The sequence below is a fragment of the Planococcus citri genome, chromosome 2 (genome assembly GCF_950023065.1).
Source record: "Planococcus citri chromosome 2, ihPlaCitr1.1, whole genome shotgun sequence".
Taxonomy (NCBI): domain Eukaryota; kingdom Metazoa; phylum Arthropoda; class Insecta; order Hemiptera; family Pseudococcidae; genus Planococcus; species Planococcus citri.
In genome coordinates, this window is record NC_088678.1 from 83,849,156 (window position 1) to 83,865,322 (window position 16,167).

Genomic DNA, 16,167 nt, shown 5'->3' on the forward strand with positions numbered 1-16,167 from the left:
TCACATTCGCTGGAAAATTGAGGAAAATACTACCGGAAAATGAAAATTTGTACTCGCATTTCGTGATTCGGATTGGTTAGCCAACGCGCATCTCTATAGCGCACGCACGGGTCCACGGGTTTTGTTTATATAAAGTACAATGCCGAAATCAGTGATAATGATAATTGTAGTCAAAGTCAATGTTCGGAGTTTAATATTTCGATTAAAATAACTATAATTGTGATGAATTATTTGGATGTTCGATGGCGACTTTACGGTATAATCATGTTTCACTTCACTCGGAATAGCATCGAGAGTGTGTGGTCGGAAACGTGTTCGAGTAAATTTGGCGTTCTATATTGAAATCTAAAAATGCAACCGAGCGATCCGTGCGCTTTCAATTGGACTGAAGAAGATGTAGGCTTCTGGCTATCAAAAACGAAGCTTTCGTACGCTGTGGACATTTTCAACCAACATCGCATCGACGGCAAAGCGTTGCTTCTCTTGACTGAAAATGATGTAGAATACATGGTGTCGAAAAATGTAAGATTTCTAGCATGCGATACCTAATGCTCATTAAAAATAATACGTTGTATATCCATATCGTGCCAATCTACATCTCAGCGCGATAGAATCCGCGATTAGTTACGTAATTTTTTTGTATTTTTGCGTTTTGCAGCCCATCGGTTTGGCGAAAAAATTATTCCTCCAAATTCAACAACTGAAATTGGATAATAAACAAATGTTGGTAGATAAAGGACTTGATCCGAATAGTCTGCTTCATATGCCGAATAAAGTATCCTTGCGTTCAACTGGACTCGGTAATGTCGTGGAAAACAACGAATATTATAAAAGATTGAACTCCAAAACCGAAGTAATTCAGCACAACGGTCATTCCATCATCACCGATGAAACACCATCGACCTCATTAAATTTAATACGCGAATAATTGCATTTCAGGCGATAGATCCGTTGAGCATTATGAATCCTTGTAACGGAGATTACGTTACTGTTCGTGACAACAGTTATCAGTCGTCTAGATCCTCGGAAGATGGCCACACTATTAGTTTGAAACCAGAAGTAATTTCGAATAAAACTCGATCGATTACCGTTATTAAATCGTACAAACGATGATTTACATTAATCTGCGTCGATTTTCAGTTCACCAAGGCGGTTATTGCTTTAGCTTACTTGTTTCTCGTTACTTGGATTACGTCTTTTGTAATGGTAATAGTGCACGATCGTGTTCCCGACATGAAACGTTATCCGCCGTTGCCCGATATATTTCTAGACAACGTTCCTTACATTCCTTGGGCGTTTCATATGTGCGAATGGACGGCCACTGTTTTGCTCGTCATATGGCTAGTGGTATTACTTTTCCATAAATACAGGTACCTAATCAAATTCGTGTTAATAACTGTTACTACCTAACCTACGTATTTTGGGTAATAGGAGTATTTGCAGAATTGTCGTTAACAGTACGTCTTGTTTTTAGGTTTATTCTATTGCGAAGATTTTTCGCTCTTTGCGGAACCGTTTTTTTGCTGAGATGTATAACAATGTTGATAACATCTTTATCCGTTCCCGGATCTCATTTAAAGTGCAGTCCAAGACTTTCGACGTACACCTCTGGTACGTAGGCGGATAATACGTACACGTATTTGTATTAAATTGACCGACCGACCGGACGAATTTTCTAAAAAGTCGTTTGCAACTTTTGCAGAATATCTTTTGGGCGATATCGTTGCGAAGGTAGCTCAAGCGTATACGATTTGGCGTAACGCGGGCCTATCGATTCGAGGTGTGCGAACATGCGGAGACTACATGTTCAGCGGGCATAGCGTCGTATTGACCATGTTGAATTTCTTCATTACGGAGTGTAAGTCGGCAAAATCAAAGTACCTATTCTCTATACCGATACGATCGATGAGTTTTATTGATAAACGCGCGTTTGTTGAATTGCAGATACGCCGAGAGATTTGCATTTGCTTCATATTTTCACGTGGATCTTGAACATGTTCGGTATTTTTTTCATTCTCTCTGGTCACGAACATTATTCGATAGATGTATTCATAGCGTTTTACATAACTTCTCGTTTATTCCTTTACTACCACACGTTAGCTAATAATCAAGCGTTGATGCAACGCGATTCTACTCGCACGCGTATTTGGTTTCCGTTATTTAGCTTTTTTGAATCGTCTATCGAAGGTATCGTACCGAATGAATACGAAACCCCGGCTGAAATCATCGAAAATCTATTCATGTGCGGTAAAAATATTTGCGGTCACGTACTCCACATGAAAACTATAACGTTAGAGAAATTCTACGAAATGAAGATTAGATCTAATCGCAGCGCGTCAAGTAGACGACACTCGCATAAACAACGCTCAAAGAAACATAAATCTTGACCAAATTTACCGTATAATTTTACATTTTTTTAAATATTTCGTAATACCTATTTATTAATTTGGCTAACCAACTTTCATTGTGTTACTCTGTTACTTAGGTACGCTACGTAGTAGTACGTACTACGTACACGTATCTACCATCTACCTACGTTAAACGTGTAATTACCTATTTTTATGAAATCATACCATTTTAAAATGGGTACCTACCTATGTGTATGTATCGTGTCCTTTTGTTTTGTTTTTTTGTTTGTTTTTTTTTTTTTTTATTATGCAAATTACAAGTTACTCGTGTTTTTTCCACCTGGTATGGTTTTTCATTACCCAAATTTGAAAGTATGATAATTGTCACATTAATTTTTGGTCATCGTATGATTTCCTAGTTAGGTTTCCAAGTGTCACCTCTTAGTATTTTAAATACTATTTACATTTTTTTCCCCCTTCAATTTATCATTTCCTTATAAATCTCTTTTTGTCACTATTCCAAATTGAGTATCTATTCATTTTTTATTTCCTATTTTTATGATTATGTACTGTGTTATTAGTTTATTTATTTATTTTTTTGTAAAATGTGATATAAATTTTATACTTGTTTTGTATGTTTCCCCCCTAAACGATCATATATTTTAGACTTGATTATTGTTCTTGTTATTGTGGCTTTTCATTTTCAAGGAAGTGTCATCCCCCTCCCCTTTGTCCTCGCATATTAAAATGAACTTCCTTATAGGGTCCAGTTGCATAAATACCATAACATAATCTCCTCACAAATCGAACTAATTGGGTATCACTTTTTTGATCAATCTCTTATGAATAAAAACCGATGCGTCTCAAAAATGTTACCAGTACTTCTGTAATGACTAATGTTGTTAATACGTATGTATTTAGTTGAATACCTACGCGAAACGCGAAATGATTGTCATACCAAAGTTTGCTGACGTAGTATCGGTGCTTTTTTTCACTGCCGGTTTTCTCCCGATGATTTGACCAAATGCCCGTTATTTTCTCTCTTCCAATTAATTTAGATGATGAATCACACGCACATCTTTGAAATTACCATCATTATTTCAAACTGCATATAATAATCACAGGAAAAGTGAGGTTAATCGAAGTATTTGTAAATAGTACTCGCTTCTTCGTCATTTTTATTCGTCTCCTGGGCAGGGCTTTTTTCCCTAGTTTATTCAAGTTCGAACAAAATGTTTCTAAATTCCAATAATAAATACTACATTTTGAAAATTTGAAAAAATAAATGGGTGCTTAATTCAGAATAAATTTGCAGGTTTTATCGAATTGAGGGAATTTAATTCCATCTGATAATGAGCATTTAAGGTCATCATCGAAGTGTAACCAACAATGGAGGTTTATCGTTATATCGATCATGAATCATGATACATGGCAAGATTTTCTACTTTTATGGCTTAACCCCTTAATTAAGAGTGCTTAGAGCAGTTTAAGCTGAGTTATGCAACCTTTGGCAAAAGTAGGAACGCCTTGTTTACAATTACTTCGATTTATCTCAATTATTTTCATATTATAATTGACCAGTTTTTATCAAATTTTTTCACAAAACGTTTAATTTTTTTAAATGTGAATTTTTGACGTTTGCGGATTTTTTTGTATCCGACGTTCTTCCTTCGCCTCCGCCGAGATAATTGGATGAGTTTTTTTTACGTGTTTAAATCGATTGTTTGTATTTCATTGTATCCAGATCATTTAAATGTGTATTGTAATTCGGGCGCTTTAAATAAAATTTATTTCCACGACCGTTTCAATTTATTCCAACAACATAATTTATTGTGGAAATGAAATTCCTATTTAATGCAGCGCGCAGCGTTGAGTTTCACAATTTTCTACGAAAAAGACCGACTCTCGGACCCACCTATATCTATAACCTAACCTATTAGAATACTCGAGAACGTTGTGCTGTTGTACCATCAAATATTTCCACATTTGATCATCACCGTATTAGACGACTTTAATAGGTAGGTACCGAATTATTCCAGTATTCATTCATCACGCGAATAGAAATTTTCCGATCGACGTTAATTATCATCCTTATTTATTTCAATGCCGGGTTAATGAGATTGTACAAAACGAGAGAACAGCACTTATAAGCAAACAATACTAATCATGCAGCATGTCCTTTGAAAACAATCTTTCATCTAGGGGTCGGCAATAACGTTAAACGTAATATGTATTTTTCGACATTGATGCTGATCATCAAGTTCATACGAAACAGCCATGCTTTAGTATAGGTAATGATGACAAAATTGCAGATTTCCGTCTTGCAAACAATCCATCAATTTCCGCTCTGCTGTAAAAAAAAAAAAAACGAACGAACTAATTACAATGAAAAATTATAAATATACATAAATCGGGCCATCGTTGTGAAAAACATTTTAAATTAAGACCGGAAAGTTCATCTTGACAAACGCGGACTTTTTAAAAAAAAATCTCGTAAATACCAACATTTGTTAAAATGTATAAAGTTTTGAGTTTTTTAATTTTATATCAAACCTTTTTAGTAAAAGTAAGTTACTATTGATAGTAATTGAAGTACGCTTTAGTTTTTGTTTGTGTAATATACAATTTTCAAATAATTACGACTTGACGTTTTTTTCCCTCCTAAATTTTCATCTTTAGGGAGAAAATAAATTAATGGCAACTATGGTGGAAAATTTCATGGATTGTATGAGCCAAGCTCCAGAAAACTTTTCATTAGGTGAGTACCTACTATTCTTTTCATGTTTTTGTAACGCTTTAAAAATGTGCAATAGTCTAGAGTATCATAATTGATTTTTAGATGTTTGCCAAGAAATGGTTCGCGAAGGAAATGACAACACCCAAGCAAAATACGATTCTTGCAAAGTACGTCAATATTTTCATCGTAGTTTTACTTTTAACAACGTCCATTAAAAAAGTTTCCTCTCATATGTTTTTTCTTTTCATTTTTTAGTGTCTGGGAGCATGCACGTCGAAGAAGTTGGGAATAGTAAGCAATTACCGTGTTTAAGTTTAAATACATTATGATTTAGATATTCGAGGAATATTTCATCGCCGTTTGATAATTTTCTCTAATTTTGAGGTACATATTTTTGTAAACAGATGGATGAAAATGGGGCCGGTGTGAGGTCGAAATTTGAAGAGTACATTACACAACTAGACAATGAAACTTGGCAAAAAGAAGCAAAACACATATTAGATAAATGTTCAAATAGTGAGTATTAATATACTTCGATTGCGAAAGCATTTTATCGTTGTTTAGCCAAAGAAATGAATTATTCAACTCGTACAATTGTTACAGCTCCGGGAAAAAACTGCGAATTATCATATAACTTTATGGTCTGTACAATGCAAAATTCTCAAATGGTAAGATATTTGAAGGAAGAAAACAATTTACATGTATCATATAACGAGCTTGTATCATAATTGAATTGATTTTAGGTCAGAGATTTTGTGAAGGCGATGACCGGAGGGAATAAAGAAGATGAAAAATGATGGAAAATATTATTTAAAATATTAAAATATCGGAAAAATTAAGATTACATGTAAAAAATAATTATTATGTTACCGAATAAATTCGTTTACCTTCGCAAAAATGCCTTTGCCAGTCATTTTCTCTTCTGCACTTAATTTCTCCAACGTTTGATTCATTATGACAGTTTGAGGATTCTTGAGAAATGATTCCTCGTTTAAAATTTTCTTAAACGCGTAAATATCACTAACCCTATAACATTAACACAACTGCTGAATAGGTGTCGAGAAAAAATAAGTACATTATTTTACGCAAAACTTACAAATTATTTTGTCGTGTTTTAGACACTTGTTTTCGAGAACGATTAGCTTTCGCTATCGCCATCTTATTCTTTTTGAATTTGTTACGCTTCTGAGTAGCGGGTTGTTTGTCATCTAGCTCAGGGACTTGTTCTTGATATCGATCGAGGTGAATTTCTGCAAACATCTTTCAGTTAGCTGTGTCCATTCGAGTTGAAACTTCAATTGATGGAAATTGGTTAATTGACTTACGAGTAGAGCGATGTTGTCGCTTCTGAAAAGTATTCTGGGAAAGGTTCGTCGCGCTTACAAATGACTTATTGTTAGTTTTGGAGACCGATGCGGCGCTTTTCACATTTCCAATTTGTTTCTTTGAAATTGACATGTTATTTGTCGCCACTTTGAGGGCTTTGTATTTCTTCCTCAATTTTCGTACTTTACCCATATTTGTCGGTGCGGAACAGAGAAAATATAAATGATCAATTGAATTCTTTTTCGTTCTTTAACGTTTAATAAAAATTAAATGACGCGCAATCACTAAAATAATTTTTAAAAATTAATTTGAAAAAAAGTGTTATCAGTTTCAAACTTTTGATAAAAGTTTGTTGACAAACGCTCATTCGCTATTTTGTCGTTTGATTGTTTTTCGTATAGTGCATGTTGGGGAGCAGAAATTGTCCAATCATATCATCGAATGATAATATAACACGATGTGATTGGTTGTCGAATTGGCGAAGTAACTGGTCGTACAGCAGAAGTGAAAAAGCTCAAAATGACGAATTTTTTTGATGATGACGACCTGAAAAAATTGAAAAGTTGAAAAAATTGATATGATATGAAAAATACAGAATAAATTTCTTATTCGAAAGTCTTGTATTCGAATTCGGGCTTGTGAAGTGTATAAATATTCATTTCAACAGTACAATTGCTCATTTCTGGTGTTACGGTCGTTTTCATCCTTTGGAACATGCTGTGAACTGCAATTTTGCGAAGTAAATTTCACTTTGAATGGTCCTCATGGAAAATGGAAATATGGATGCGAAATGCGAACTGTCTTCAGATTCTGACCGTTTTATCATGATCAGTGGCAAAGGAATCAAAAACGCTTGTTTCAAAGACGACCCGACGGTACCGATTCAAAATGTTGATGGTTGTAAATCGACGGCGACTACAAAACAAGCGCCTGTTTTAGAGAACAATAATTATACAAACTGCGAGGAAAGTACGACTAATGATAGTAGTAATAATAGTGAAACTAGGTGCATCGTTAATGGTGATAATTCGTCCCTTAACCACCAAAGTTGCGCCCGTAATATCGTGAAGACAAATTCTAGTCAAAGTTGCACAAATTCTCAAGATTTGTGCTGTAAAAATTTGGAAAGCGAATTATCGTCCTTAAATATTACTAATCAGGAATCTGCTAATGTGATATCATCAGAAACTGCAACCAATCAACGAATTACTGAAGAAATAAACGGCGCACCGAACGAAATATCTTCGACTGACGTCGCTGATGTTGATTCATTGAATACGAGCTGTAGTATAGAAAACGAAAGCGACGATGCTTCTGAAATTGCCTATATTTCCTACGAATCGGAGAATCAAATGCCTGATATTATGAAATTGATACAAAAAGATCTCTCAGAGCCTTATTCTATTTACACGTATCGTTACTTTATTCATAATTGGCCGCACCTATGTTTTTTGGTAAATTGGATTTCTTTTTTTCTTCGTACTTACTGTTTTTTCGCTCAATTTAATCTATTAATATCGACTCGGTATTGATTTTTGCAGGCAGTGAGCAAAGGAAAAAGTGTCGGAGCGATTGTTTGTAAATTGGATCTTCACAGAAAAATCATCAAACGTGGATATATAGCGATGCTGGCAGTTGACGAAAATTTTAGAAAAAAAGGCATAGGTAAATGCGACTACGCGTAGTATTATTCTCAGCTGTTCTCGTGCCACGAAGTTCTAGTTGAATAAAAAATCACCAAAAAAATGTTTTTCACATTTTAGGTTCGAATTTAGTATTAAAAGCAATCAGAGTTATGGCAACCGAAGGCGCAGATGAGGTAAATTTCGAAACATCGACAATATTTCCTACATTTAAAAGCTTATTCGAGATAGATTTCAAAGTAATTTATTTTTGCCATGCCAAGACGGCGAGTAGTTTTAAATCCGAGTTTGTTTTTACGTGTTATAGGTTGTGCTCGAGACTGAAATCACAAATCAGCCAGCTTTACGACTCTACGAAAATCTAGGATTTGTTCGTGATAAGCGATTATTCAGATATTATTTAAATGGCGTGGACGCGTTACGTTTGAAATTATGGTTAAGATGAACGAAGAATATTTTGATACGACAGCCCAATTTAAAGAGCTATAACGTTGTTAATTAATTTATACAGGTTTTTTTTTGTTTTATAGTAGCTGTAGATCTACCCTATGCATATTAACATTTTAAATTCGGATTCAATATACCTACTGTTCGTTTGAAAAACTGTCGAAAATTGCGTTCGTTCCCCTAAAAAGTAAAAATCGACAATTGAGTGGACATTTTTCTGTTTTGTCTTAAAAAAGTGGCGATTTATTCGTTTATTTTCAAGCTCGTCTACGCGACGCGCGCCCCATTTCTCAGAAACGTTTTTTCGGTTTGATGTAACTCCTACTTCTATAGCATGTATCGCAAATTTCAAAAGAATTAATGTTTCTTTAAAAGAAAGAGTTGTAAAGATCGAGTATTAGTTATTGTAAAAATGAAAATATTTTATTTTTGAATGTTTGAGACCGACAGTCAAGACGGTATTAACTGCAACTAGCTCGTCATTCGATGCTTCTTGTACTACATTTATTTGTATTATGATTCGAGTCTATAGATGTGTTCTTTTTACACGGATTTTGGCAGATTTTAGAGAATCTGGATTTTGGCAGATTTATAAATTCACAAGAATCTGCTTGGGTAGCAGCTTTTGAAAATGGATTTTGGATTTTAGTTAGTTAAAGAAGACTTAAGGTTTTCAAAGATTGGTGAAAGTATTCTCAGAAATGTTAAAAAAAAGAAATTAAAAAAAACGTCCAAAATCCAGATTCTCGAAAATCTGTCAAAATCCGTGCTAAAAGAACACATCTTATGTAATTGTTACGATTTTTCTATCTCAATTCGCGATTTTAACGTCTTGTTGATTTGTGGTACAAAAACTAAACGTAGTAGCTGTGTTTCGTTCTGTAAATTATATGTTGAATAAATTCGTTTCACAAAATGCGAATTATATTGCTTCCGATGTTTACTTTTTCAATTTAATTCAGCCTTTATCGCATCATTTTTTAAATCGATATAATATTTCACGTTGGATTGCAGTTTTGCAATTTCCAAATAAACCAAAAAATTTCTTTCTTTTTTTTTTTTTTTTTAAATGAAATGGTAAAGACAAAATTGATCTTTTATTTCTGTATCAAATTTGAACGCATATATAAATACTTTGATAGGATTTAAGAAAAAAAAGTCGATATTTAGTACAAAATTTCTATCCGAGAAGAAAAAGTAAATTTTCATCGTGAAAATTGTTCAACGACGCAAATTCAATTCGGTCTAAATTTTTAAACAGTTTTAATCAGAGGTACGATATTATGTACATAGATGATTTTCACGCTGGTTCATTGGTTTCAGAAGCGTTCTACGCTATTTTCATTGTACTTTCTTCATTATTTTTGCTGGTTTTTTACACCTTTTTTGTGGTTATGATATTTTTACGACTGATTTAATGTATTTTTCTTATAACATACGTATAGCACATCATAAACTCATTGTTGTGTGGGGCAAATCTAAATTATTGAACTATAAAATAATGCTATCTCGGTCACACATTGTCTCGATATTATTAGTTAATTTTCTACGTATTATACTTTTCACGAAATTTACTAACGTACCTAGCGTCGCCGCTCAGCGAACTTATTCCGCTGGAAATCTAAAAGAAAAATATTAACTTCATCGTCGTAGAAACTACTACATTTTCTTGTTTAAAACAGTTTTTGCCTTTAGCAACAAGTTACCTATGATATGCTGTATATAGTTGTAGGAAAATAAATGTTATCAGCTATGGCGACAAACGATGTATTTTTGCGTTGGGGTAGTTGGTGTTAACGATTCCTTTTCTTTCAGTGAAATGGATGGAATACAGCAGAATTTCGACGCATAAAGTATTCGAATATTTTCGTAAACTAATCGAGCACTAAAATATGGTTGCTGAAATGTACTTTGCGAGTTCGGTTGGTTCTGTTCGTGAAATCTCTAATGGACCCGAAAAGGCAAAAAATCCATCGAGTGTTGTATTATTTTTCGTAATTAAATTCATTCATTACATTAGGTTGATCGAACAGAATCAAGTTCGTAGAAATCTATGTAAGTAGATACGCTTGGTCAGTAATTGCTCGAGTCCAAGATCATAGACCATTCTAAATCGTCCAAGTCCAAGATGGTTACCAATGTTACCATTTTCTGCATCCAATTTGATCTTCTATCAAAATATGTACGTAGTAATGAATAAATCAGTTTTTTTATGTTTTACCTACATAGGTCAGTAAGAAGACGAATGGAATGTAAATTTGTAATGACAACGAGTATCTAGGACCGACTTACATTACATACCAATTTACCATGCATTTCTCTTATCAGGAAATCAATTTAAGCATAATTATCGCTTTATTATCAACTCCTTCTATTTCAAATTAATCGGGAATTATTTTTATTACTGTTTTTCTTTCATTTTTTCTTTTCAAATTCAAAGATTTTTCATTTTCCACAATCTGTTTCGGGGTTCTGTTGGTTCACCGGTTTGCTATCTTTGCGTCAGCGCCTTGTCGCATAGTGCGCATGTGCGATCGGTTTTGACGCGACAAGTGCATCTTCGGTCTTCCATTCTTTCGTGATCGTGATCTTGTGTGTTTGGTTGGTTTTTTGCCTTTACGTATACGTACTCAATACTCATGTAGTTGTACATTACATACATTAGGTAATGTCTGTGTAAGTTTATTTAATGTACGTAGCTACGTACTACCTAGCCTAGACTTGATGAAAAATGTAGCCGAATATACAAGTACACAGACACACGCACGTACTTGAAACCTGTTGAACGTGGAACGTTCGTTATCTTTACTCCTCGTCGCGTCGTTCCTTTCCACCATCCACCGTACCGTTCGAATGAAAACTGGATGCGTCATCAACCATCAGTACCAGTACCATCGCCAGTCGCTACTCGTCAGTTCGGCATCGTTGTGTTCGTCGGTCGCGTGTGAAATGCTTGCATCAAATTACTCGCAATCGCAATCGCAATGTGTTAATTTCTTTTTCGAATAATTTACGTGTTTTCTTTCATTGCCGGTGATTCGTAATCCTTACAATTGTGATAATTATGCTAACGTGCTAATGAAATAAATTTGCGCGCTCCTACTCGCTCGTTTAGTTGTCACTATGAACGGCGTGATCAGAAATCTACGTAATTCTCAAGAACGAATTGTAAGTACTACAATATTCTGCGTTAGGTATTGCTTCAGTTTTCGAATTCGATATTATGGTGTTTCGAGTTCAATGGGAAGTGGTTTTTTTTTTCGAATTTAAACGATGCCATAAACTACGCATGTAGCGGTGGGTAGAGAAAAGAAAGCGACGCGATGGCAATGCCGCCAATATAGGACGTTGTTGATGTTACCATTCTCACATTTTTATATGTACCTACCGAGTAGGTACCGGTAAATACTTGATTGCACGGTCAATGTCTCAATGGCGTGTGGCACCGAGCACCGAGCACGCGGCTGTTGAAGAAGAAAAACAGTTTTGTGGATTGAAATGTCGGTTTCGATGTGTCATGAAATTATCATCGATGAGAAATGAGAATGCTCGAACTACGAGTACATATTAGGACTACACAATTACACATTCATGCCTACGCGACGACGTAGAATTAGGTGCATTACATGTGTGTTTATACTGTTTAAGTGTTTAGGTATCCGTTCAATTTACGTAAATATTTATGCGATATTGCACATTTGTTCCATTAGACAATGATGATTCCGATACTGTACTCGTAGAGTGTAGATTAGATATAGATGCTCGCTGTAATGAGCTACCTGTGATTGGTGTATTTCATTTCGCTTTCAACATGCACCGGAATACCTGAAGGGCGGTGACGACGCCGCCGCTCCATCAGAAGCTTTCCGGCCATATTTGGAATACCAATACCAATACCTGGTGTACTTTAACGACCTGTGTAATGTGTTGTGCGTGTACCGTACACCGTACCTTATACTGCATACAGTGTACCGTAACCGTAGCACATGTAGAAATCGTAAGAATTTAATTGCAATGCTCTTGAATTGTCCATATTATCGACTGCAAGCGTGTAGTGGGAATGGTTGCTGTCTCCTTCGCAGGTTTACAGTACAGGGTGCCCAGAAATATCGTGAACCCTTAAAAAAGTTTTCTGCTAAATGTTTCGGTTGGTCATCAGTGAATGATACGAGTAATACTGATAGCGCATGATTGGTTGTTAGACTGAGTTGATAACATTCCACCAATCATATGCATCTATTTCACATTGCCAACCTATATAGTTTTAATAAAAAACTTTCTTAAGAGTTCACGATATTTCTGGACACCCTGTACCTAATACCTACTAGAGTACTAGATTGGCGACGCGCTCGTGCCACACCGCCGCATTTTCGTGTGACCGCATGCTAATTATCAAAGTGCAGGGTGAGGCTTGAGGGTGCGTATTTGATCTGAGATACCTACACCGTGATACCCATTACCTACTTAATTGACTCGGATCAATTAGGAAAACGTTATTGATGCGTTCAGCAAATCAGCTGTATTTGTATCGTAAGTATATGTATTTCCATTCTCTCCTGAAGTGTACCTCGAATCAAATGTGCCCATTGTGGATGGTCAGTGGTCACTCTTAATTTTCTCTGTGGTATGCTCGTAAACTTACACTTTGCACATACTCGTAGCCCAACTTTTACGCATCCCTACCTACTTAGATACTTACCTACAGGGTGCGCAGAATTATCGAGTACCCCAAAAAAGTTTTCTACTAAATGTTTCGGTTGGTCACAGTGAATGGTAAATGGTAATAATGATAGCACATGATTGGTCGTTGGACTGACGTGAGGTGATACAGGGTGCGCAAAAATATCGTGAACCCCTAAGAAAGTTGTTTTATTATACCTATCATCATTCACTGTGATCAACCGAAATATATTTTTGCGCACCCTGTCGTACGTTGCCAACCTATTGAAATTCATGATTGCCATTGCTATTCAAGTACGAGTACCTATACGAAGAGGCTTAGATGCTTGGAAGCTTGGACCGTTGGACGTACAATATGCACTCAAACTCTTAGTTGATAAATGATAGCTAACCTAAAATCTACAGGTACTGTTAGATTGTAGCTGCGACTATACACTATACAGTACTATTACATACTCGTAAGTCGTATATACTTGCTGTACCAGTACAATATAGATATCTAAATTTCGAATGCAATCGACATCGACTTAGAGTTGGACGTCATGTCTCCATTACCATATACGGCATACGGCATACGGCGTACGGCGCGGCGTTATACGTAATGTTTGTAAGCTTACTTTGTACGTATGTAGATATGATGTCATCTTCGCCGAGTAGAAATTAAATGTCTTATTTACTCTTTTCTATAAATGTTTATGTACATACCTGATGGCTGATAGTGCGTAGACAGATCTGCATTAAGGTGTTGTATGTACACTGTACAGTGTACACTATACGTGCAGTCTACTTGACTGTTTGTTGAAAACTCGAGTCTTCAAAAGTAATTATGTACAAATACAAATAGTGGGCATTAGGCATCAGTACTCAAACCTACTCGTAGCTATCACTGCCTACCAACCCATCGTTTAAATTTCCCAAAGAGAACCTTCAGAACTGCCTCACTCGGATTTTAATGAAATATTTGCATAGCCTAACTTGTTAGTTATACTACAGTGAATATTTCTTGGTACCTATCTCATGAGGTGCCCGCTTCGATTACCTACCGGTTAAGCGATGAGAAGCGCGAGTTTTGAATTTTGTTATTTATTTTGATGGGTAATAGCTAGGTATCTGAGTACTTATTCGACAAAATCGGACGAAATTCTGTGAAAATTGCATAACATTTTGTCAAAATCAAAACACGTTAGAAATTACAATATTATAATCATTTCAAAGTACCTACCGTACCAGAAATTGGTGAAAATTTCAGTGAAAATTTTTTAAAAGTATTTGAAACCGGTTGAAAATGATTTTAAAAATACTTCAAAAACGTTGAAATTTCGAAAAATTACGAAAAAATGATGAAAGTAGAGCAATATTAGGTCAAATTTAGTGAAAATTGTGAAGACAATTGATGAAATTTTTAAAAAGTTTACATGAACATTGTGAAAACGTGTTAAATATAGCTTAAAATGAAAATCCTCGAAAAACAACATTAAAACCGTTAAACTATAGGTAGATGATAAAATTTGGCCAACGTCGAGAAAAAAATGAATGGTTGAAAACCCTTTAAGATAAAAAAAAAAACACAAAAATAGCGCTAAAATCATTCAAACTTACGAGTAGCCTGTAGTTGATGAAATTCAAGGAAAATTTGTCGAACTGATTTAAATGAAGGGAAAACACTAAATTTGCTTTGTTAAAATAGGAGTCACTTTAGCAAGAAATTGCTTGAAACATTGTTTAAGGTTGATGGAATATCTCAATATATTACGAGTATGAGTAAAATGTTGCATAAAATTAAACGTACAAAAATGTCATCTGAAACGAAATTTGATCAAAATGGTCGTAAAAAACCAAAAATTTAGTTTCAACCGCCATGTTTTCGACCTTCCGAGTCGATTGGTGATGGTTTCGAAACCGTTCTGAAGCATCTAGCGGATTTTTGGATTATCTAGTTATTGAGAACATGTTGCGAGTAAGCTGAAAATGAATTTCAGCACTTATAAACTCGGATTCTGTCATCTTCGTGGCCCTTTCGATAGATTTCGACACACATTTTCGAAATCTTTTTTCGCTAGTTACCTATAAGTAGGTAAAATCCAAATTTGTTTTCAGTCGATCTATTCAAAACAAAAATTGAAAATTCATCGTTCAAGCTCTCAAGATCATTGGGGGGGGGGGCTGGTTATCGAACCGCCACAATAAAAAACTTTTGAAAGTGTACGAGCCGAAATCGATCGAATAGGTCATCATGAGATGGTAAATCCGAGTTTATATGGGCTGAATTTCATTTTCATTCTACTTATGTGTACCTACCTATGTACTCTTGTTTTTTTTTCCTTCAAAATTTTGACAATTCAAAAATCTGCTACCATTGAGGCTCGAGAAAGGTTCGAAATTACACCAATCAACTCGGAAGGTCAAAAATAGGATAGCAACTGAATCTCTGCCTCATGTACAGTCAGTGCCTGAAATTTCAGCTGGTGGCGTATTTAAGGGTGTTTTTTCGATTCCCCTCTGTGCAGATCAAAAATTTTTGTGCTCTGAGATACTCCCCTTGCGAGTACTTCAGCTTAAGTCATATCCGTACTGTGTTGAAAAATTGACAAAACTGGAAAAAATTGTTGTGTAATGAAAATACCTACGCAAGTTTTTACTAGAATTTTAATTTCATCTTCGATTTTATATCGAGTACCAGGGATATCATTCGTTCAAGAGCAGAAGCGTGACTCACTTTATAGTGAAAAATAATTCTAATATAGTGAACTAAGTAGGTATACTAGGTACTACGTAAATCATGTTTCATTATGGATTGATACTTATAGGAGGTGCTTTCGAATCACAGATTGCGCACGTAAATTCTTAAAATTTTATGCAGTGAATATTAGATCATTGTTGTTACTACTATATTCCTTATCAAATTCCACTAAAAGAAAAAAAACTTTGACGAGCTATTTAAAATGAAACGGATACGTAATTACGTACAGGGTGCCCAGAAATATCG

General features: G+C 35.1%; 5 protein-coding genes across 6 annotated transcripts in view; 4 read left to right on the forward strand and 1 right to left on the reverse strand.

Moving 5' to 3' along the window:
* Positions 1–97: 97 nt before the first annotated feature.
* LOC135838122 (sphingomyelin synthase-related protein 1-like) lies at positions 98–4,147 on the forward strand. The gene is made up of 7 exons (XM_065353703.1): positions 98–522; positions 659–853; positions 940–1,059; positions 1,141–1,370; positions 1,475–1,611; positions 1,703–1,858; positions 1,945–4,147. Exons 1-7 carry the CDS (start codon positions 352–354, stop codon positions 2,385–2,387), a joined length of 1,452 nt encoding a protein of 483 aa, XP_065209775.1. The 5' UTR covers positions 98–351; the 3' UTR covers positions 2,388–4,147.
* A 279-nt stretch (positions 4,148–4,426) lies between these two features.
* On the reverse strand, positions 4,427–6,731 carry LOC135838131 (uncharacterized). Of its 2 annotated transcripts, none has more exons than XM_065353718.1 (4): positions 6,411–6,731; positions 6,182–6,335; positions 5,973–6,111; positions 4,427–4,695 (listed from the first exon to the last, which is right to left on the reverse strand). In XM_065353718.1, the coding sequence occupies exons 1-4, from the start codon at positions 6,601–6,603 to the stop codon at positions 4,684–4,686; spliced, it is 498 nt and encodes a 165-aa protein (XP_065209790.1). In that variant the 5' UTR covers positions 6,604–6,731; the 3' UTR covers positions 4,427–4,683. The 2 variants fall into 2 exon arrangements, with proteins under 2 accessions (XP_065209790.1, XP_065209788.1); XM_065353716.1 differs by having other exon boundaries at positions 4,427–4,698; positions 6,411–6,729.
* Positions 4,721–5,983, forward strand: LOC135838132 (uncharacterized). The gene is made up of 7 exons (XM_065353719.1): positions 4,721–4,914; positions 5,028–5,106; positions 5,188–5,252; positions 5,341–5,376; positions 5,490–5,601; positions 5,689–5,753; positions 5,829–5,983. Exons 1-7 carry the CDS (start codon positions 4,864–4,866, stop codon positions 5,880–5,882), a joined length of 462 nt encoding a protein of 153 aa, XP_065209791.1. The 5' UTR covers positions 4,721–4,863; the 3' UTR covers positions 5,883–5,983.
* A 220-nt stretch (positions 6,732–6,951) lies between the features above and the next one.
* On the forward strand, positions 6,952–9,423 carry LOC135838128 (N-alpha-acetyltransferase 30-like). The gene is made up of 4 exons (XM_065353712.1): positions 6,952–7,865; positions 7,953–8,076; positions 8,175–8,230; positions 8,362–9,423. Exons 1-4 carry the CDS (start codon positions 7,167–7,169, stop codon positions 8,497–8,499), a joined length of 1,017 nt encoding a protein of 338 aa, XP_065209784.1. The 5' UTR covers positions 6,952–7,166; the 3' UTR covers positions 8,500–9,423.
* A 1,837-nt stretch (positions 9,424–11,260) lies between these two features.
* Positions 11,261–16,167, forward strand: part of LOC135838117 (four and a half LIM domains protein 2-like) — a 48,517-nt gene continuing 43,610 nt past the window's right edge. The window contains exon 1 of the mRNA XM_065353688.1: positions 11,261–11,669. Within this exon, the coding sequence (XP_065209760.1) occupies positions 11,625–11,669 (45 nt within the window). The 5' untranslated portion in view covers positions 11,261–11,624. The remainder of the gene's footprint in view (positions 11,670–16,167) is intronic.